We start from the raw sequence: 21,887 nt of genomic DNA on the forward strand, positions 1-21,887 counted from the left end.
TAGAGGAGGAAACACACGGAGAAAGCACAGATTTAGAAGGCAGACCTGTGTCTGAATCCCAGCCTCGCCGCTTACTGCCTGTATGACCTTGGACGAGGGCTGAGTCTTTTCTGTGCGGCAGGTCCCCACCTCTGAAAGGTGAATGATAGCTCACGGTTGTGAGGATCGAGTCCACGGGGACTTGGCACGCCACTCAGCAGGCGGCGGACAGACGCTGGCGTCCGCTATCGCCATGGCCGGGCTTGGCAGACGCAGGTGTCGACGAAAGGACGGGCCAGGGGCAGAGGGGGAGACTCGAAGAGAGGACAGGACCCGATGGGGTCCACATGTGAGAGGAAGTGGACGCAGAAGAGTCTGGCGCTCGCTCCGTGGAAAGAAAAAAGGATCCTCTCCAGGGTCCTTTCAGTTTTCAGGTTCTGTGACTCAGAGATGACTCTGGTTTAGGGCCCCGAGACAAATGTCGGGGCTTGGAGACAAGCCTCACAAAGTGAAGAGATCAGGTCGCTGATGGCGAGCGTCTTCAGCCTTGAAAGCTCAGACACCCATCAGCCCAGCTAGAACACGGCCATGACCTTCCATGGTCTGCCTTTTGAGGTCCTGCTCTGAGCCAGGTCCCTCTGTCCCGTGACTGTCATTCACAGGGATGATCCAGGCTCTGGCTGGGTTCTTCACCTACTTCGTGATCCTGGCCGAGAACGGCTTCAAGCCCCTTGACCTGCTGGGTATCCGCCTGAACTGGGAGGACCGGTTCTCCAATGACCTGGAGGACAGCTACGGACAGCAGTGGGTGAGTTGAGGGGGTGACGCCTGAGACAGTGACGGGTAAGAGTGAAGAAGGGACAGGGGAGAGCGGCATATACAAGCAGCAGACAGACAGAGCTGACGCCGCCTCCTCTCCAGTCCTACGTGACCTCAATCTCCCGTTGCATCAGCAAATCCTCTTCAAAGGAAGACTTTCCAAACGATGACTTCATCTCTGTTCGTTCCCGCTGTCTGTCACCTGTCCTTACCCTGCTGGCTTCCTTGGACCTGGAGGTCTTCCTCCTCATGTCAACTTTTGGGGGGCTGATTTCTGTGTTTCCAGGTTCTTGGCATCATTACCCCAGAAGTGAGTGTGGGTCTTCTCTCTGTTTCCTCCCTCCTTCCATGGGAGTTCAAATAATACAACTTCGAGTCTGAAAACCCATGTGCTTTGTATCTCCCTTTCTCACCTCTCTAAACTTGTTCCACATCAAGCAGTTTTTCCTAAAACCCAAGATGAATGAGGTTCAGACGGAAGCCCTCTGGCCAACAGGATGTGTCCAAGAATTTTAGTGTGTTTTTTTCCTATCTGAGAACATGCCTGTCCCGATCTGTAAAACAGCGGCAGTGAACACCAGTTATTGCTAGACTCGCAGGACCGCAGAGGATGCAGAGTCCACAGGAGACACACAGTCTGTTCTCATCAGTCTGTAAACAAGGAAACTGAGTCTAGAAAGGCTTGGCGGCTTGCACTGGGTCCCACGGGGCATCCCTAGAAAGGCTTTGCGGGAGCTCCACTCTGGTTCCTGCCTGGCACCTTCCTCCTCCTCCATGATGCCTCCAAACCAAGCTAACTGTAGGTTTCTCAAAAGTAGGTTAGAATCCTGGTTGTTGGAAAGGCACTCCTGGTACATACTTGGCTTCCCCTAGCCGAGCCCCCATGAGGCCATCAGAGGTCAATTGTTCCCAGCCATCAAGATCACTCCTGGGTATAATGATGCCCAAAGTCATTACCTTGTCAGCATCTCCTCGATCCTCAAGTCTAGTCTTTGTTAGTTTAATATCTTGATAACATCTCCCTGCTGCTAAGACACAGCTCAACATATTTATTTGTAATAAATTAAAGGTAATTAAAATTAATTTGAAGTAGCACCAAATTACATCAAGACATCTTGAAGTATTGCGGAATGGGTTGAGAACAATTGCCCGGAGGAAGAAAGTTCATAAAGGCAGGGTCTATGTCTCTTCCCTGCCATAATCTGCAGATAATCTCATAGGGAGCCATCCCCCCCGCCCCAACCAGGAAGGACACCATAGACTGCTAGAACCAGGGAGAGCTCCCTACCCTCTAAATACGTCTCGCCATCAATTCCACTGATCACTTCCTCATCCATGAGGCATCTTCTACGTACCAGATGCTCTTCTGGCACTGGGGGGATAGTCGTGAAAAAATACGGTCGAGTTATTACTCGAGCTAGGAGCGGGGGGTTGGGAGGGAGACAGCTAATGACCAAATATGTAACCTACAGGATCCATGGAACTCGAGTCCGAGCAGAGTCCGGGAAGTGTTGGAATTGAGACCCCAGAGTGGGCGGGATGGAGAGGTCAAAGCTGTGGTCAGAGAGGACGGATGCTTGGAATGGAAATCCCAGAGAAGCTAGCTTTTGGCAGGGACAGATCCGGGGTGTGCCATGGGCACCAGCAGCCCCGGTGGGGAGCGGAGGGCCACCTCCCTGGAGAGGGAGACCGTGGTGCTGGAAGGGTCATCCACACGGATGTCTGAATTCCCAGAACCTAGGACAGGAGCGGGCGAGTCGGGGCGTCAGAGCTGAAATCAGCCAGCAGCCACGGGCTGCTGGGGTGCGGGTGGCTGACCGTGCTGGTGGCAGTGACGGGGACGTCACAAATGGGCCCATGGGACTGGCTCCCGGCGCAGCACAGGGATAATCAACGTCAGCCTCTGTGCTCCAAGCACTCAAGGCAGCATATCCCCCTCCACGCGCCACAGTTCTCAAGGCTCCGTGCGTGGCGTCTCGCTGTCACTCAGTCCTCCAGGGTCTCAAATTCTGTGCTCAGTCTACCAGTCAGAACCATGCCGTGCTCATCTTTGAAACACGGCCTTCTTCTCCGGTCTAATGGAGACGCGCCTTTCCGTGCGCCCACGTCCTCGGTGACCCCGCGGGAGCTGCTCTGGCGCTGGCCGGCCAGCCTACTTCTCTTCCCCCTAGACTTAGGTTCCTTATGCGTCACGTGTCACGTACGGAAGCGAGGAAGACCCCGTGGGGGAGCGCTCCTCTCCCGTGCCAATCCCCACCCCCGGTCTCCGCCTCTCTGTGGCCAGATGCCCTCCGCGCCCCCTCCCCTTCGGAGCTCCTTCCTCGGCTCTCGGTCTGCCTTCCTCCTCTCACCACCCTTCCTCCTCACCTGTTGAACACTTCGCAGCCGCACACCTGCAAGCCCTGAACTAAGCATGGGAGGGCAGCGCCAAGGTCAGGGAGACAGGTGCTTGCCCTTGCGTGGCTCTCAGTGGGTCAGGAAAGCAAGTAAACAACTCAGAACACGGAAAGTGCTGAGAAGAGATGGGAGGAAGGGTGGGGGCCTGGCCTTGGAGGGTGGGGAGGGAGAGAGCCTGGGAGGCAGACCGATCCCTTCTGACACAAGCCGTCTCTACTCCGCCCTCCCCCAGACCTACGAGCAGCGGAAGGTGTTGGAGTTCACGTGCCACACGGCCTTCTTCGCCAGCATCGTGGTCGTGCAGTGGGCCGACCTCATCATTTGCAAGACGCGCCGCAACTCAGTCTTCCAACAGGGCATGAAGTGAGCACCCCGGCCCCCCCGGCCCCCCTCCTGCCCACACATGGTGGGGGGGGTGCCGCTCCCCTACCTCTCCCTCCCCTTCTCCAGCACACCCTTCCCCATTTCTTCCCAGAAACAAGATTCTAATATTCGGGATCCTGGAGGAGACCTTCCTGGCTGCTTTTCTGTCCTACGCACCCGGCATGGACACAGCCCTGAGGATGTACCCACTCAAGTGAGTGAGGGAAGGGACACAGGCTTGCGGGGGGCGGGGGGCGGGGGGTCTCCAACACAGGGAGACCCCGGGAGAGGAAGCCGCCAGCTGGGGGCTGTGGGGATGGACTGGGCCACCCTGGGTGATGCAAGGAGAACCGTCTGTTTTTTTAGGGACAAAAACGCGTCTTATGTAGGGAGGGGTGGGGGTCCCCGTGCCGAGTGATGGCACCCCACGAGACACGGAAATTCAGCAGACTTGCCGGCGCTCCACCCGAGGGCATCTTTTTGACGGTGCCGGGTGGCACAGCTGTTCAAGGGTACAAGTGGCTTGGGGCGGAAGTAAACATGAAAACGGCCTGATCCACGCGTGGCTAGTTGTGCCGCGCGGAGGCAGACCCGGTCACGGTGCGTCTGTGAGTGGGCATGCAGGAAGTCCTACTGTCTGCTACCTTGTTCTCCTCAACACAGGCTCATGTTTTTGGTTTTGTTTTGTATTGTTTTTTTCCATTAGAATATCCTTGTTGTGAACAAATTTACGAGGAGGGGCTCCTGGGGGGCTCAGTCTGTTGAACATCTGACTCTTGGCTTTGGCTCAGGTCATGATCTCAGGGTCTTGAGATCGAGCCCCTTGGGGCTCCGTGCTCAGTGGGGAGGCTGCTTCCCCTCTCTGTCCCTCTACCCCTCCCCTATCCCCATTTGCATGAGCACAAGCTCTCTCTACCTCTCTAAAATAAATCAATAAATCTTAAAAAAAAAGTTTACAGGGAAGAAAGCAAAACCACCATGCCCCCCATCACCCCAACCTGCGAAGGCAGCCCATTCCTGACTCAGACTGTGTGCTTCCAGCTCGTCTCTACAAATTCACACACCTCACTCACCTTTCTGTCTCTTGCAGCGTTTTATACAACGCTTTGTAGACTGTCGGTGCCCAATTAATGTTTAATACCAGACACTGGCGCTGCCCTTAGATACTGACGAGCCCAGGCTTGCATCTCGACTCTGCTGTGTATTATTCTGGACAGCGTGTAACCCAGCTGAGCCTCAGCCGTTCATGCGTCCTACACGCCGGGCGGACCCTTGTGAGAACTATGGGCAGAAATGTGTACAGGGCACCCAGCACGGTGGCGTGGGTCACTGTGGGAGCTTTGTTCATAGGCGCTTGATTGCTGTTGCTAGCGATGTCAACATTCAAGTCCTTGTTGACGCAGTGGGGCGTTAACTGGGCTCCCAAACTTCCTGTACGCACCCTGACCACAGTCACCTAACATTACCCTTCGGCTCTTTTTCTATCTTCGCTTCCCGGACCACCTGAGCTCCTTGAGATCAAAGGCCATCATCATGCCATCAGTTTTAGTCCCTCGTGCCCTACACAGACACGGAGGGACACATTGGCGATTGCTGTTGAGTGAGTTTGTGGCCGTGTGCGTGGAAGCGCGTGTGCACGTGGGATGAACTCCGGTCGAGGCCCCCGCTGGCCAAGACTGCAGCCGAACCTGACGCCGGAGAGACATCGGGGTTCAAAGCCGATGGACAAAAAGGAATCCTTGAGATGTCTTTGGTGCCAAAAGGTAGTTTTGTTAAAGCCCGGGGACAGGCCCCTTGGGCAGAAAGAGCTGCTCTGGGGCTGATTATATACTTTCATTTTTTAAAAAAAATATATATTATATATTTATTTGACACAGTGAGAGAGATAGTGAGAGAGACAGCGCGAGCAAGGGGAAGGGCAGAGGGAGAAGCGGGCTCCCTGCCGAGCAGAGAGCCCAATGTGGGGCTCAATCTCAGAACTCTGGGATCATGACCTGAGCCAAAGGCAGACCCTCACCACTGAGCCCCCAGGAACTCCTGGTTCTATACTTTCAAGTTGGGAGGGCGCTAGGGACCCGTCATCAGTCTCTAAGGAATTTTGGAGGCACGGTTTCCAGGACCCTGAGGGGGACGTTTTCCTATTGTTAGGAAAAGGTCAACAGTCATTTATGACCCTCCAATAAAACCTGAGTCCTCAGACGCCTCAGATGTATATCAACGGGTCATATCCTTGGTGGATGACTACCAACATGTATCATGAGAGGGTAGAGATAAAGGAAGTTTCCAGAGGAATTTCTTTATGTTGAAGTAAACTTACAGGGTCCTGGGAGTTGGGCTAAGATGGCCTTTGGTCCTTAGCAAGGTATGAGCATCAAGTCAGCTGAATCCCTACAGGCATGTCACTCGGCCTGGTTCAAGGACTCGTCAGCGTCAGCGGGCTGGAGGCAGTATGGAAATTTAATTTTTCTTTCCCACAACACCCTCCTTCAGTCACTGGCTACTGAGCTCTTGCAATGTGGCTAGTGAGACTGAGAACCGGGGCTCGTAATCTCTAGTTACTGCAGACGTAGACTCTCAGAGACTGTCCCACTGAGCACAGCTTTCCTGTCTGGGTTGGATTACATTTTCTTGACCCTTGGAAAGTCCGGTGTCTGACGTGTGACATGCCCTCAGCGTGTAATACTCCCCAGACCCCAAGGACTTAGGGGAGAAGAAGCTTGTAACCTACCTCCTTCATAATGTTTACTTCGGTTCCCTGTGCACACGATGATACTTTGGATATATTGGGTTAAATAAAAACCTAGTATTAGAATGAATTGCCCCCATTTCTTTTTACTTATTTTAATGCAGCTACTGGAAAACAGTGAGCTTCGTGGCTCAGAGTGATGCCACTGGGCTAGACCACCTCCCTATCACCCAAGGGAACAAACATGGCTGTGATTTGACTCTTCCCCAGAGTCTCCCTGGCCTCTAAAGACAGAAGAGATTCCGGAAGAAAAACGTTCCCCATGTTCGCAACATGGACAAGTGTCTCCATTCCTCAGGGAACTACCCCACAGGTGTAGTCCCAGGGAGACCCCTCCTGCTCAGACCACCCTCCCCTTTGGGGGCACAAGGCCCAGAAGACCGGTAAGGCAACAGGGGTCTCCCTGAGCGACTGCAGAAGCTAGGAGCACTGCGGGTACCTCTAACGCGAAGTTTGTCCCGTTTTGTTGTCGCTGGCTTCTTGGGTTTCCATCTCCTCCCTCCCCCACCCGGCTCTGACCTCACCAGGACTAGGGCTCAGCCCTCCAGCCGGTGATGAGATGCTCGGTTCTCTGCACCTGCCCTCCTCTGGTCCTTCGATCCCGCCCTCCTGACCAACACTTGTCCCCCACAGGCTACCCTGGTGGCTCTGTGCCATTCCCTACAGCCTTCTCATCTTTATCTATGATGAAATTAGAAAACTCACCATCCGATGTCATCCTGGCGGTGAGGGCCCCGCTCCCTGCTCCAAGGCATCTCCAGCCTCCCGACCGGCTCTCCCCTCCCACCTGGTTCCCAGGGGGCCGGGTCCCTCTCTCCTCACCCCTTCTCCTCCCTCCTTAGTGGGCTCCCCTCCACCTTCCCCAGTTCACCCTGGTCTCCTCTCATCCACAGGGTGGCTGGAGAGAGAGACCTACTACTGAACTCAGCAAAAGAAGAGCTTCCCGTGCGGGGGCGGGGGGGGGCGTCCCAGGGCTGGGTGGGTAGCGGGGTTGTGAGCTGGGCGCATCCGAGAGAGCACGAGTCAGGGCAGAGGTGCTGGGATGGATTACCTGGGAGGAGAGAGACAGGCAGTCCTGGGGCTGGACGGAGGGCCCTGGGGAGGTGGAGGCCCAGCACAGCCTGCGTCCGGCTGTCCTGCTGAATCAGTAGCCAGTCTCAACAGTAAATGTTTGCAGGGGTCCTCACCTGGCTGGATGCGTCCATCTGGTTTCTGCAAAGAGGGGACTACTGTGACGGTGTCTCCGAGGTCTCCATGGGAGCTGGGCGGGGCGGCCTTTCAGGGGCCGAGTTGGGGCTGGGAGGGGGTCGGAATCAAGCATCACTGCCCCTTGAGAGCTGGCCCCCGACTTAAAGTCCAAAGCGCCAAGGGAAAGCGAGGACTGGACAGTGGGGCAGGGTCAGAGGCAGGGGTGAGGTGAGAGAGGAGCAGCAGAGCCCCAGACTCGAGAGGGGACCGCAGCACCCCAGTTCAGAGTGGCGCATGGACTCATTGTGGAACTTGGTGCTAGGAAAGACCTTAGGTTGTCCATGAAGAACCCAAGGTCCAACAGGACTTGGGAAGCGTCCCACGGTGAATGGTGAATGTGGGACACAGCCTTCCTCTGGGGATGGGACGCTGGTCCCTGCCCTCCAGCACCTCGACCCCATCCCATCATTCTGGATCCCGTAGCCTTGACTTTGGGTGAAGCGCCCTGCCCCTTCACCCCTGGCTTTGCCCAGGGGGATGGACATTCCCAAAGGTCTGGTCTCTGGAGCCTGAGAAGCAGGGCCCAGGCTCCTGGCTGTGTCTCTGGGGAGGAAGAGGAGGAGCCCTGGGCCCTTGCCCCCCCTCCCTGCCCCTCCCTCAAACCCTCAGAGGTGGCTCCCCCTTCCTCTTCACCCCTGTACTGGCTGTTGCTTTGTGAGACGGTCCACTTTGCCCTGGAGGTCGTCATGGTCACACCTCTCTGGGGGCTGAGCGCGAAGCATGCAGGGCAGAGAGAATGCCAAGGAAGCCTGCTGGAAGTGGCGGACCGTCACCAGAAACAAAGCACGTGCATTAAGGGACAGCCCAGTGTGGCGAGCGCCCGAAGCACACTGTCCGGTAACTCACTGTCCGGTAACTCACACAGCAAGTACACTTGGAGCACCCGCCCTGTTTCCCTGACCAGTCCCCCAAGGTCTGTCTGATTCCAGCACTTACGCCTGTAACTACTTAGAGCCCAAACTCGCAATGAGAGTTGGGGCAGAACCAGAATAGGGTCTTGAGGAGGAAAGGTCCCTGGAGGGTCTGGAGGTTGAGCGCCCAGAAGGCGGCTGTAAGGTGGAGCCCGCGGCTCAGTCCCTGCACCCAGCTCCCGCCGAGGTCTCTCCCACCTGTCACCCGCCCTCCTCCAGCAGCAGGTCCCCTAGGGACAGGGCTATATCGGTCTGGGGTCCTTCCCCTGCTGCTGACTGGGCTGCTGTACCAGGCCTGGAAGATGGAGGGGCCGGGGCGTGGGGAGAGAGCGGGGTGGGGGGGGGTGGGAAGTGCCGAGGGGCCAGCAACTCGCCGGCAACTCCGGTTTCAGTGGCAGGAGCTTCGGGCGTCTGGTGGGTTAAAAATACAGAGGCCCCAACTCTGGGTCATTTGATACCCGCTGCTGAGGCCTATTAAGTCCAAGGGCCTGAAGAAAGGGGCTCAGAGGGAAGGGACAGAGCAGAAAGTGGGGAACAAAGCAGCAGGGGTGCGGGGTGGGGAGCAGGAGGGGAGGGTGCAGCTGCTGGGATGGACTGGGGGGAGTGCGGGGCCGGGTCACCTTTTAGCCCCATCTCACACCCTTGGGGGTGCTGAGGGGCAGGTCCAAGGTTCCAGCATCTGCCCCTCCCCCAGAGAGCAGCAGAAATCAGAAACTCACACCCTCCCTCCATGGCCTGGGCCAGCCGTCTGGCCCAGGCCATGGCTTGCGGCTGTGGGCAGCTCGGTGGCTTTCCTTTGAGGCCAGGAGATGGGTTCCGAGGCCTCTTTAGCTCAAACAGGCCCAGCTCAGGTTAGCTCTGGCCTCTCCTGCCCCAGGGGCAGCTGTCTCTCTGGGAGCCTCCTGCCACGTTCTTGAGATTTTCAGTGGCCTTGCTTGCTTCGCTCCCCACAGGAGGGGGAAAGTTGTTCTTCTAACACAATTTCATGTCCCTGCCCGGGTGCAAAACAAACCCTCCCTCTCCAAAATCAGAGGTAGCTCAGGGCGGCGGAGGGCTTCGATCTAGCCTCTCCCCTGGGCTCCCTCGTGCCTCAGTTTACCTGTGCCTGGTAGGAGCCCTGGAGGGCCATGAAAAGGGTCTTTCCTTCCTAGGTACCCAGAGCCGAACTCGTCCCCACCTGGGGGGCAGGAAGTTAGAGCCCCTCCCCCCACTCCACCGGGGCTCTCAAGTGCACAGAACGAACCCCGCCCCCGCCGGCTCTGGTGCAGGGCCCCATCTTCAGGTTTTCCCCGAGTTAACGTCTTCCCGGCCTTTGCACCTGATCCTCTTTGTCAGAATATGCTCAGCAACTGTCCCTCCTGAGGACGGTCCAGGCCCCAGGAGCCACCCCTCCCCGCTGTGCCCTAGAGCACTGAGTCCCCTTTGATCGAGTCTGTGCTGAGCACGAGGAGGAGGCAGAACTCAGGACTTTCCCCTTCTCGGCTCGGGCCCGTGGAGAGAAACCCCAAATCGCAATTCGGCAGGGTGGACGCCAGCCAGTGCTCCTGGCCCCACGCCCCGTCCTCCCCCTGCGTCCAGACTGAGTGAGGCAAGGAAAGCGGCTGGGGCGGGGCCAGCGGCCCTAATCGCAGGAGGCTCCGTCTTTTATGCAGAGAATGACCTCATCCTTGGTCCTGGTTCCTGAAAGGGAAGCGCAGGGTCTCCTCCTGCAGAGCCCGGCACTTCGTACCACCCTCTCGGCCGCAGGATCGAGGACACAGTCCCAAGGTTCTAGGACAAGAAGCAATCTGGCGTTTCTGCCCCTTTGTCCAGTCGTATGACTTTAAGCTCTGCCCCAGAACTCGCCCTCTCCGCCCCCATCTCTCTAGGTCTGGGTACCCGTACCCTCCCTGAACTCTCCCTGATGACCCCATGCCTCCCCTCCCCCAGCCCAGCTCATTTACCTCCGACTCAACTGGTCCTATTTTTAGCTCAGCCTTTTTCCTTTCTTAATATGGCGATGAGCTTCGGCCGGGCAGTGGGGACCGTGCTGAGGAACCCTGCCCGTGGCGGAAGGCAGCGGGGGAGGGGCTCCAGGATCCTGGGGGCCCGCGGTGGAGGAGGAGGGAGGGTCCTGGCCCTCCTGGAGCTGTCCTGGCCTCAGAAGGTTATCTTCTCTCCTGCCAACCCCAGAGACATATTTAGACGGAGCCAGGTGGGGGCCCCGTGGTGCCAAGTTCAGGGACAGCTCCGGTTCCCTCCCCGCCCCCTGCTCCTATCCCTCCTCCTGACCCTTTCACTCTTGGCTCTGTCCTCAGTGTGTCCAGAACCCAGCAGCGTCCTCTGTCCCCTGCTCTGGGCCATTCCCCACCCCACCCCCACTGTGAGCCCCTCACTCAGGGTTCAGGACCCACGGCCCCGCCCTACCCCAGCTCCCTCTTCAGGACCGGCCAGCTGACCCTGACCCACGCGCATCTGCCGACAGGATGGGGGCCAGTGCTGGGCCCGGGCTGCGGCCTGCCCTGCTGTTCCTGCTGGTGCTCGGGACACCCAGACTGGGGGTGCAGGGGGAGGACGGGCTGGAATTCCCTCAGTATGACGGCGTGGACCGTGTGGTCAATGTCAATGCCAAGAACTACAAAAACGTGTTCAAGAAGTACGAGGTGCTCGCGCTGCTCTACCACGAGCCCCCTGAGGACGACAAGGCCTCACAGAGACAGTTCGAGATGGAAGAGCTGATCCTGGAGGTGAGTGGTTGGGGGGCGGCCTCTCCCGGCCACCCCCAGCCTGGCCACATGCAGACTTGGAGGGGGACTCTCGGGGGGCGAGGGACAACGTGCCAGCAGCCTCGTGGCATGTGGCCTTGGCCCCACGAGAAAGTGGCTTGGAACCCAAAGTCCCAACACGGTTAGGCACGCTTAGGAGGCAGGGGCTGCAGGGAGACCCCTTCTCCAAGCCGCCTGAGGCCGCTGGTGCTCTGTTAGGCCAGGACTGAGGTGTCCTTGGAAGAGAAGCACAAAAAAGAAAAGGGACGTGCTTTGGAGCAAGGGGTTGGAGCTCTATGGGTGAGCCCCAATCCACTCTCCTGACCAGAACGCGCCCCCCTGTCCGCACACTGCAGGGCCGGCAGCGCAAGCCCATCGGAAGGAATGCATTTTAAAGGCTACCTACCTCGTCACTCGCATGGCATCACTTTCTCCCGCCCAAGGTTTAACTGAGCCCACCATGGCTCCCACTGGCCTCAGTCCCTCTCTCCCTAATTCTCCATCTGCCCCTACTGGGTCAGGCCCGATGCCCTGATGGGAAAACTCTTGCCATTGGAGGAGGCTTCAGAATGCCTTCCCCAGCTTCTCTCTCCGGGAAGGCTCTCCTCGCCGCGGAGCAGAGCAGACTTACAACAAGAGAAAAGGCCTATTCTGGGGGATGCCTGGGAGACACAGTCCCACACACTCTCTAGCAGCCAGGACGCGTTTGTGTTCCGGTCCAAGCTTCTGGAGCCCCTTCTCCAGCCCGGCAGGACAGCGAGGCTCCAGCCTGCCCGCGGGTGGGACCACAAGCTCTCGTTTCCGTGTGCTGGGTGGGTGCCGGGACCTGCCATCGGATGAATGCTCCGAGTATTTTTATCCTGAGTGCTCAGCATCTCTGCCCATTCACCTGCCAACAGCCTCCCGTCCTCCGGAGAATCCGGGCGCCCAGTGTCGCTTAGGAGGGAGCGCGGCAGAGCGAGCCAGGGCTGAGTCCAGCTGGGAGGCTGGAGCGGGCAGGGACCTAGGGGAGTGACTGTCCACAGCCTGAGTAAGGAAGGGCTGGGACACACAGGGCGAGTTTGGCCTCAGTGAGGACAGCTCTACCCGTGTCCCCTCTCACGCTTGCTGGAGTCTCTGCCTCTGAAGGTGACAAGTGGTGGCCATGGTGACCTCTACTTTCAGCTGTCTGGCTTCAGCCACTCCTCAGTGACATGACCGCTCCCCGCACACACACCCCTGCCCTCCAAAATGCTCCCCAGCGGGGGTCCCTCAGAAGAACCTCAGGGACCTCTAATGTCACCCCGCACTGACCCTGGCCTTGAAGGACGACGGTGGGCAGGGCGCAGCCCCAAAGCAGGAAGGGCCTGAGCTGCTCTGCAGTCAGACTCCCCAGCACCCCCAGGAGCCGGCAAGTGTCCCGCACCCACCTTGCGGAGCAACATCGGGATGCCCACGAGCAGCCCAGCGGCGTCCGGGGCCGAAACGGACCCGCAGCCCGAGGGTGGGCTCGCGGGGAAATGGAGGTTCCCTGCAGCCCTGCGCCGCACCAAGTGCAACTCTTCTCTTCCCCGTGTCCCCAGTGACCGCTCTGGGAAGCGTGACATGGGCACGGGGTGACTGGGGGTCCCAGAGCTGATTCCGTCCCTGTGCTCCCTCCAGTTAGCGGCCCAAGTCCTCGAAGACAAGGGTGTCGGCTTTGGGCTGGTAGACTCTGAGAAGGATGCAGCGGTAGCCAAGAAACTAGGTAAGGAGGGGACGGGGAGGCCCAGGTGCGCGGGCACGCGGACGGGGGAGGCTCTGGTGTGTGCACACGTGGGACGGGGGAGGCCCAGGCCAGGGATTTGCGTGGGGCCCACCGTGTCCGGTCTGGCAGTGGGAAGAAAAGACTGACACCGGGAGGGCTATGGTGGCCGCCCTGGTAGCTCCTCCCCTCCTCGCAGAGACCCATGCTCAAGTCCCAGAAAGAGGCAGGGGCGGCTTCCTCCATCCTAACCTACACACCAGGGCTGAGTGCCGGAGGAGGGGGCAGAACCCAGGCCGGCTGGACAGACCTCTCGGCCCAGAGCCTGCGGGAGGGGCGGGTCCCAGCACCGGCCACCAGGGAGCAGCAGAGGCGCGAACTGGACCCTGGAGGTGGCTGGGGCCACGGGCAGTCACGAGGTCATCTGGTCCGTAATAGCAGCAGGTTACAGGGCCGGACCGGCAGGGAGCAACGGGAGCCCTCGGAGGAGGTGAAGGAAAAATCTGTCTCTAGTTATGGCGAGCAGAGAAAGGCAGACATCTTGCTAGAGTCCACGTCTCCCCATGTCCCCCCGACACCCCCGCCGAGCCCGCCTTCTGGAGAGCCTGGGGCCGGCCCGCTGCCTGGGCTAGACGCACAGGCTCAGTCCCCAGGCTTCAGGGGCCCGAAGTGAGGTGAGCGGGGTGGGCGGAAGGAGAGGCGGAGGACTCCAGAGGTGCTGGGACCGGCCCTGGACCTGTGGGCAGCCTGGCCGCCCGGCTCACCCCCGTCGGCGCCCTAGGACTCACGGAAGAGGACAGCATCTACGTGTTCAAGGGAGATGAGGTCATCGAGTACGACGGCGAGCTCTCCGCAGACACCCTGGTGGAGTTTCTCCTTGATGTGAGGCTCTCCCGGACCCCGTGGCCTTGCTTTAAGACTTGCCACCCATCCCCAACCAAGCCCAGCCACACGTGCACACGCTCACACACGGGCACACACACTCACCAGACAGCCCCTCCCAACCTCCCTCCCTCCCAACCTCTCACCCCTGCCTCCCTGATCCCTCCCTGGCTCCTTCCAGTGAGGAGACCCCTCGCTCTTTTCCAGGTCCTCGAGGACCCCGTAGAACTGATCGAGGGTGAGCGCGAGCTGCAGGCCTTTGAGAACATCGAGGACGAGATCAAACTCATTGGCTACTTCAAGAACAAAGATTCTGAGCGTGCGTAACCCCCAGAGGCCCCGTCCCTCTGTGGACCCCCGTTTTACCCATCTCCCTAAGCCCCACTCCACCCTCTGTCTCCGCGTCTCTGCAACGATCCCCCTGGCGTGGTCAGCTCCCTCATGGCTCTGGCCTCCCTGCCCTTGGGGTTCCCAGACAGGGACCCCCCAGCCCCCCAACTTCCCCACTGAAGTCTTGCTGCTCTTAGAGGACTGGGGGGGTCTCAAAAGGAACCCCTCCAGCCAAAGGAGACTTGGGGAGAGACAGAGTGGCCCTGGTTCCCGCAGAGACTGACTCTGTCTTACTCCTTCAGATTACAAGGCCTTCGAGGACGCGGCGGAAGAGTTTCACCCCTACATCCCTTTCTTCGCCACCTTCGACAGCAAGGTCTTCTTCCTATGGCCATACGGAGGCCCCCTCGCTCCCTGCAGCTGCCCTCCCGACCTCTCTCCCAGAATCTATGGGGGGGACCCGGTCACGCAAGAACCCCCACCCCCACCTCGGGCCTCTCGCTCTTGCCCCAAAGATTTTAGACCCTTTAGCCCACTCCTGTAGGGTTCAAGCAAAGCCCAGAGACCTTGTCCATTGTCCCAGTGGCAGCGACACGGGCCCAGGTTGTCTGCCCTCCGTCCTAAGATCTGCTGCCCCACCCCCTCCCCCGCCAGGTGGCAAAGAAGCTGACCTTGAAGCTGAATGAGATCGACTTCTATGAGGCCTTCATGGAAGCGCCTGTGACCATCCCAGACAAGCCCAACAGCAAAGAGGAGATTGTCAGCTTCGTGGAGGAGCACAGGAGGTGGGCAGCAGGGGCGCCCCCGAGCCGGGTGGCACCACCTAGGGCCCCAACGCCCATGCGCGGGAGGGGCCGGGGGTCCCGCCGGCCAGGAAGCTGGTCTGGCTGCGGGATGAAGGCCGTCCTGGGCAGGGCTGCCGCTCGCTCGCACACAGACCAGGTTCGGCCCAGGGCCTTCCAACTCGACGGTTGTTTTTAATCCTCCCAACAAGCTCAGGGACCCCAGTCCCACCGGTAGGAAGTGTCAGAACGGGATCCTGACCCGGATCTGGGCACCACTCTTTCTCGATCTGGGTGACCTGGTGGAGGGACGGGCCGGGGGGCGGGGAGGCTCTCACCCTGCAGGGGGACACCGGCGTTCCTGCTGGAGGAGAGAGCCACCGCTGTCTGGGGGGGAGAAGCAGGGGCGCTGCTAACCCCCCAGGGCACACCGGACGGCACCGCACAACAGAAAATTCTCCAGCCTGAGCTGGGACCCTGCCCTCACTCCCACACGGTGATTCTCTTCCTTCGCCGCAGCCCACAGCTGGGGGCGTCCCCTCGTGTCCGTGGAGATGCCGCTCCCTTCCCCCTCTCCCGCTAGATCACGGTCCCTTGTGTCGGGGAGGGCCAGTCACAACACATCCATGGCGCCTCGCACAGTGCCCAGAACCTCTCAGATGCGGCTGTGCCGCATGAACGAGGGAATGCCCAGACACCCCATTCTCACTTTCTCCCAAAGACTCTCTTCCAGGCCATGGGCCCACCCGCTGCCTCCCCACCTGCTTGAACCAGGCGGTGACCGGGGCCTGCAGCCGGGAGCTTAGACTCGGCCAGATGGCTCTGCTCTGGCCTACAAGCTGACTGTGCCCTAGGCTTGACCCAAAACTCTCTTGGGGGGCATCCTTCTCGCCCGCTGAGTCGTGACCGTCTCTTCTAGGTCCACCCTGAGGAAGCTGAAGCCTGAGAGTATGTATGAGACGTGGGTGAGTGTCTCCCCCAGATGGGGCCGGGTCCCCAGGGTGGGGGCGTGGGTGGCTGAGGACGGAAGTCCCGGAAAGTTCCCGCCCCGCTGCGCTCCGTGCCTGGCTTGCGGGAAAGACCAAACACCAGCAGAGTTTGGAGGCTGTTGCTCTTAAGAACGTGCCAGGAGTGAGGAGACCCACAGACCCTGACACAGATGACAGGGAAGGAGATCTGGGGCTGCAGAGTTGGCTAGAGGAGACGCGGGGGCCCTGGAGGGGAAGCGAGCGGTGCGCATCCCTGGGGTAGGGCCGCCGCCACAAGAACGTACCTAACCCAGGAGCAGGGGTTCCACGAAGTTCAGGCTCCAGGAGGAGGCAGCGTGCGCGTGGCTCTCAAACTTCAGGAAGCATAGCTAAGCCGCGCTGTCCCCAACAGGAGGACGACATGGACGGAATCCACATTGTGGCCTTCGCGGAGGAAGCTGATCCTGGTGAGGGAGGGACGCTGGTTTGGGGGGGGTGCGGGTGGTTGGGGGACACAGGGGTGCTTGTGAGATGTGAGAGCTCGGGCTTCCGTGGGAGGCCCTCCTGGGAGTGCAGGGACCCCGGGGTGAGGCAGCAGCGACGGTGGGAGGAGGGGAGCGCCCTGACACCGGACACCGGCGGCCCCTGGCTCCGTTTCCTCCCTGTCCCACCTAACGCTTCTTACTCGTGTTCCCTCCTAGATGGCTATGAGTTCTTGGAGACGCTCAAGTCTGTGGCCCAAGATAACACTGAAAACCCCGACCTCAGCATCATCTGGATCGACCCTGACGACTTCCCCCTGGTAAGAGGCTCGGCTCTCCCCAGGCAGGACCTGACGCCGTCGCCCTTCCTGAGAGGACCCGCTGTCAGGGTTCCGGCCCCGACTTCCGGCCTGAGGAACTTGGGGGGTTACGGCGGGTGCTCAAGGGCACCGTGGCATGGAAATCACCCTGAGAAGGAGAGACAGGATGGGGAGTAAATCACATGGAACACAGCACTCGCGATGCCCCGAGCGGGGACGCGGCAGGGAGCTCGTGTGCCCAGGGCTGACCCCGTCTACAAAAAAAGGAGTGTCGGGGGGCATGTGAGCCCATGAACCCTGCAGATGGTCCTACACCATCACAGACCGGAAGTGGGGAGAGTCCATGCCTCAGGGGACAGCTCCGTTCCCAGCCGGGTCCCCAGCACTGGAGCTTGTCGTTGAAGCCGCAGCAGAATGAACAGACACGTGAGGAACGTTGGCAATTACGGGGGACGACGGCCTCAGTTTAGAGATGCGGAGCCCGAGGGTCCCTGAGAAGGGACCTCCCCAAAGTCGCAAGATCAGGCGGTCGCAGAGCCAGGATCGGAACACAGGTCCCGATCCAGTTTTCCTGGCAAAGTCTGGGCCAGCGTCTTCAGCTGTGGCCCCTCCAGATGGTTTCCCTTTGGGATTTTTACCTGCAACTGCTCCCGTCTACACCTTCCCTTCAGGCCCCACAGGGGACCGTCCCCCTCCTCCACCGTGAGTTCATAGTGACCTTCCCCTGTCCCCAGGCCGACCCCCTACCCTCCCCCTGCTAGACCCGCGTGTTTCCAGACGCTGTTTCGTTACCGTGTGCGGTCTCTCCACAGCTGGTGCCCTACTGGGAGAAGACATTTGACATTGACCTGTCGGCCCCGCAGATAGGCGTGGTCAACGTCACCGATGTGAGTTTCCTTCCCACATGCCCCGCTTGCCCCCAACTCTCCTTCCCAGCCCGTCCAGCTCTCCCTGCTCCGCTGACCGCCTCCCAGAAGTCAGACACACCCGGAGACTCAGGGTCTGAGCACACAGCCCTCTGCCCTCCTCCTTCCAGGCCTGGCCCACCATCCTCTCCAGATCTCCCATTTGGAGTCAGGCCCCCCCATCGGCAGCCCAGAGCCCATGTCGCATTGCTAACGGGACTTCGGTTCCCCTAGCTCTGCATCATGCCCGCCTCTCGGGTAGACTCTGAGCTCTTGGAGGGCAGAAAGCTCATTCACACACAGCAGGTGGCCTCCGCAAGTTTGTGCTGGCAAACGGAGTGAGCCAGTCTTTGCGTTCATCCCCTTCTCCCTGTGACCAGGGAGGCGGGTATTTTGTTAACAACACAGCCAGATCTTATAAACTCGATTACAAAGAGACCCATAAAATGCTAGGCAGCCCCAGAAATCAAAGCAGCTTCTGCTGGAGAGAATCAGAGAGAAGGGTTTCGAAGGAGTGGCCCTGAACGTGGAGACCGGAGGGCCCGGAGGAGGCCTGATGCTCGCGGGATTGATGATGAGTCTTTCCAAACCGACAGGAAAGTTAGTGTGAAAGGTCAAAAGTAGGAAAATGAGTATCAGGTTCTGGAAAAGCCAAGTCATTTTTTTATAGCTTGCAAGACTAGAGGCTTCTGTAAACAGGCCTGGAAAAGCAGGTTATGAAAAGCTGAAGGGTGGCTGGCCTGGCTCTCTGGCCGCCGGCAGTTCCCCATCAGAGGCCAACCCAGCCCTCCCTGTCCCCCACCCCGTCACCACTCCCACCTAGACCTTCATCTGGACAGCGTCTCCGGCCAGGGACAGGTGAAGGGGACAGAGGATGTAGGGAAGGACGGAGGGAGCCCCGTGAGGGGGAGGACAGGTCTGCAGACCCGAGTCGGGCTTAGCTCTGGTCCCCTGTCTGTGCCTCACCCCAGGCGGACAGTGTGTGGATGGAGATGGACGATGAGGAGGACCTGCCGTCCGCGGAGGAGCTGGAGGACTGGCTGGAGGACGTGCTGGAAGGCGAGATCAACACAGAGGACGACGACGACGACGACGACGACTAGCGGCTGTGGCCTTGTTCTCCCAGCCCGGCCACTCTCGCTGGGCTCCCTCCCATCCCCATCCCTCCCTGGGCTCTGCTGGGGACACACTGGGCCATCCTCTGCGGCAGGGAGGCCCTTTGCTGAGTGCTGAGACCCCGACCTTTGCCCCACGAGGCCAGGACCTGCTCGTCCCCACGCGCCAGCCCAGCCACCTCTGCTGGCCATCTCCTGTCCCTTGGCGGCCTGTTCCTACGATCCGTTCCCTCCATGATCCGTTTCCTTCCCCATTCCCTCTGCTCTTCCCTCTGATTCTCTTCTCCTTGGCTCCCTCCACCTGTGCACGCTCTTCCCCGCACTCTCAAACCCTCCGTCCTTCTGGCGGCCTGACCCCTGGCCGGGAGGAAGGGCGGGCCCCGTGTCCGGGTGCCCTGTCCACGTCTTGTTAATGCACTGGGTCAGGTATCGGGAGCCTCAATAAAGGATCTGGGGCAGCATGAGCAAGTGTCTGCTGGGGAGAGGCAGCCCCAGGATGGGGGCTTGGGGGTGCGGGCCTCATTAGGGCACCAGGATGGGGGGCTCCCTCCAGGCGGTCATCCCAGAGAAGAGAGGACCGTTTATCTGCCACCAGGGCACAAGCTTTCCCCTCTCACGCGGTGTTTGTCCAGCACCGCCGGGAGGCTCTGGGAGAACGGGCAGTGCTGGGCCTGTCCCTGCTCTCGAGCTGATCAGCCTCGCCAGAAGTCAAGACGAACAGCCCCACAACCGAAGTGGTCATGAGCTGCTCCATGGTACCCTCGCTGCGGCTCTCCGTGGAACCCACAGCTCTTCTCGGGGAGGCCTTGTCAGGGGCGGCTGCTGTGGTTCCCTCCTCCGGGCCCACGTGCCCAGAGTCCAGCGCTCCCTCCCCCTCGCCGGACCGGCCCCTCTTCCCCACCGGACTGCGGGGAGGGGGTGGTGGTGCTTAAAGGCAGGAGGCCAGACTTCTCCTCTGTGCCCCCCAGGGCCTGGCACACAAGAGGCGAGCCCCCAACAATGTCTGTGAACAGAAGGAGCGAAGGAACACACAGGGTCAGGACAGAGAGGCCCCAGCGGGCTCTGACAGCTTCGGGAAGGAGCACTTTCTAGGCCTTCAATGAACCATGGGGTTTGACAGGGCGAAGGAGACAGGGAAGGGACATTCCCATCAGTGGAGAGCATCAAAAGCATGGGCAGAAGGTGGGTGTCCCACGGGGGGTGCCGAAGAGACGGGAGAGGAAAGAAGAGAACCTCAAGGGGCGGCCATGAGAATGGGGGGACATCACGGGATGCAAAGAAGTTCGACTTTAAACCCGGGGGCTGGGAGGAAGAACACAACTTAAATGTGGCAGTGATGAGCCGGATGGGCAGAGGGAGGGGAGGACAGGGACAGCAGGTTGAGGGGGGGCGGCGCTCACAGTCAGAGCCCTTCGGAGGTTGGGAGAGCGTGGCCCTGCGCGGTGGCCGTGGGATGAAGAGGAGACATAGAGTTCTGCTTCCAGGGTTCCCATCCTGACCCCAGACCCCGGGCTGCCAAGGCTCCTGGCAAGAAGGACCTACCCTGTCCCCAGTACCGCCCAGGCCTGTGTACGCCCAGGCCTGACCCCCTGTGACGCCCAGGGGGTCAGATGACGTGGTGTGGGGGAGCGAAGGAACTCCCAGACAGGACAGCGGTCATGGGGCCGGGGTAGCAGCGGGTGGGCTACTGAGGTGCCAAAGGAGACCTGAGATGACACACGGGTCACCCTTCAGAGACAAGCCCAGGGAGTGCCCCCAGTGGAGGCAGAAGCGTGTTGGGCAGAAACTGTGTGTTCACCCAGCTAACACAGGGCTAACGGGGGGCTGACGGCCAGCATCGGTCAGCAGAAGGCCCCAGGTGTGACAGTCACCCTAGGTTTCCAGCGTCCACCTGTGCCCGTCCTCACACACTTAGGATTTCCAGGTCTCAGGAGAACCATGTCAGGTGGACGTCAGCATCTCCATGTCACCGGTGGGGACCCTGAGAGTCCAAGGTAGACCCAGCACGAGAAGGGGGCGGGGCCAGTGCGAAGCCCAGGTCCCCTGCACCTGCGGCCTCAGGGAGACCTGACCCTGTTGCTGTCCAAAAGTCCTTCCGTTTCTCTGGGGCTCACTACGGGGCCAGTGACATGGCTTTGGTCCCACAGCACAGAGCAAATGAGACAGACGTGAGCAGAGGACGAGGTCGTCTTGCTCCCAGAGGGTGGTGACGGGGAGAGTCGCTGAAGAGCACGGAGAAGCAGCAGGAGCCTGAGTGTCTTTGGGCGCAGTGTAGACCAAGACAGGAGGGGCTCACCTGAGGCTTCCTGACGGGGTGTCTACTGGGCCAGAACTGAGGGGAGGCCAGGGCGGTCCTGGCCGTGGCATAGGATGGGGCTCGGACCTCTTCCCAGGGCCAGACTCTGCCAGACTGGAAGCAAGGACCTTCGGGTGGGACACGGGGTGCAGACGGATGCTTCCCCACTTCTTCCTTCCCTCTTTCAGTCTGGCTGAGAATCTGGGGGAGGAAAGTCCCTGGGGTGGAGAGGAAGTGAGAGCCGCCGTGCGGGGCCTGGGCAGAGAGGCAGCGCGAGGAGCCGGAGCTAAGTGTGGCTTTGCGCGATGTCTATATTTGCATGCTGAGCTCACTGCTGCTCTTTTCCTCCCCAGAAAATGAAATTACATCATGGTGGGGGGAAGGCAGGAGGGCGGTAGATTCGGGAAAGGTGAGAGGAACACAGGGGGGCATCACCCCAAGGAGAGAGAGCGGACAAGATCTGGGCTCCAGGTCAAGGCAAGGAGGCCCCACTTGGCTTCCCGCCGGCACCCTCGCCTCCACCCCGGCCCTGCAAAGTGGATAAAGCCGGAGCCGTCCCCGGGGCCCTCGCCACCGGTCCCTGACCCAGAAGGGAAGGAAAGAGGTTCCCCCGACCCAAGTCGGCCCCGCTAGGAGGATGAGGCCCAAGGCCGTCCAAAGGCCCAAACGCCCGCTCTGCGCTCCCCGGGGTCCCCGCCGCCGGGGTCCGCAGAGGGGCGCAGGGCAGGACGCTGACCCCCGCCCCCGCAGCCGCGCCCCGCAGTCCCGGGGCTCGGGCGGCGCCCCCGGCAGCCCACCCGCGAGCCTTCCAGAACCCCCGCCCCCCGCCCCGCCCCCGGCGCTGACGTCACCGGCCGGCCGGGCGGGGCGCGCGCGG

General features: G+C 60.2%; 2 protein-coding genes across 2 annotated transcripts in view; both read left to right on the forward strand.

The window, feature by feature from the left end:
* LOC123927646 (sodium/potassium-transporting ATPase subunit alpha-4) overlaps nt 1-7,226 on the forward strand; it is a 28,836-nt gene extending 21,610 nt beyond the window's left edge. Inside the window, exons 18-22 of the mRNA XM_045982322.1 lie at nt 642-787; nt 3,428-3,558; nt 3,671-3,772; nt 6,938-7,029; nt 7,198-7,226. Of these exons, the coding sequence (XP_045838278.1) occupies nt 642-787; nt 3,428-3,558; nt 3,671-3,772; nt 6,938-7,029; nt 7,198-7,226 (500 nt within the window). The remainder of the gene's footprint in view (nt 1-641; nt 788-3,427; nt 3,559-3,670; nt 3,773-6,937; nt 7,030-7,197) is intronic.
* A 3,269-nt stretch (nt 7,227-10,495) lies between these two features.
* On the forward strand, nt 10,496-19,164 carry CASQ1 (calsequestrin 1). The gene is made up of 11 exons (XM_045982952.1): nt 10,496-11,189; nt 12,849-12,933; nt 13,712-13,812; nt 14,020-14,131; nt 14,445-14,518; nt 14,797-14,927; nt 15,844-15,889; nt 16,305-16,359; nt 16,594-16,694; nt 17,507-17,581; nt 18,571-19,164. Exons 1-11 carry the CDS (start codon nt 10,929-10,931, stop codon nt 18,700-18,702), a joined length of 1,173 nt encoding a protein of 390 aa, XP_045838908.1. The 5' UTR covers nt 10,496-10,928; the 3' UTR covers nt 18,703-19,164.
* Nucleotides 19,165-21,887: the final 2,723 nt, after the last annotated feature.

This window comes from Meles meles, chromosome 17 (genome assembly GCF_922984935.1).
Source record: "Meles meles chromosome 17, mMelMel3.1 paternal haplotype, whole genome shotgun sequence".
Lineage (NCBI taxonomy): Eukaryota > Metazoa > Chordata > Mammalia > Carnivora > Mustelidae > Meles > Meles meles.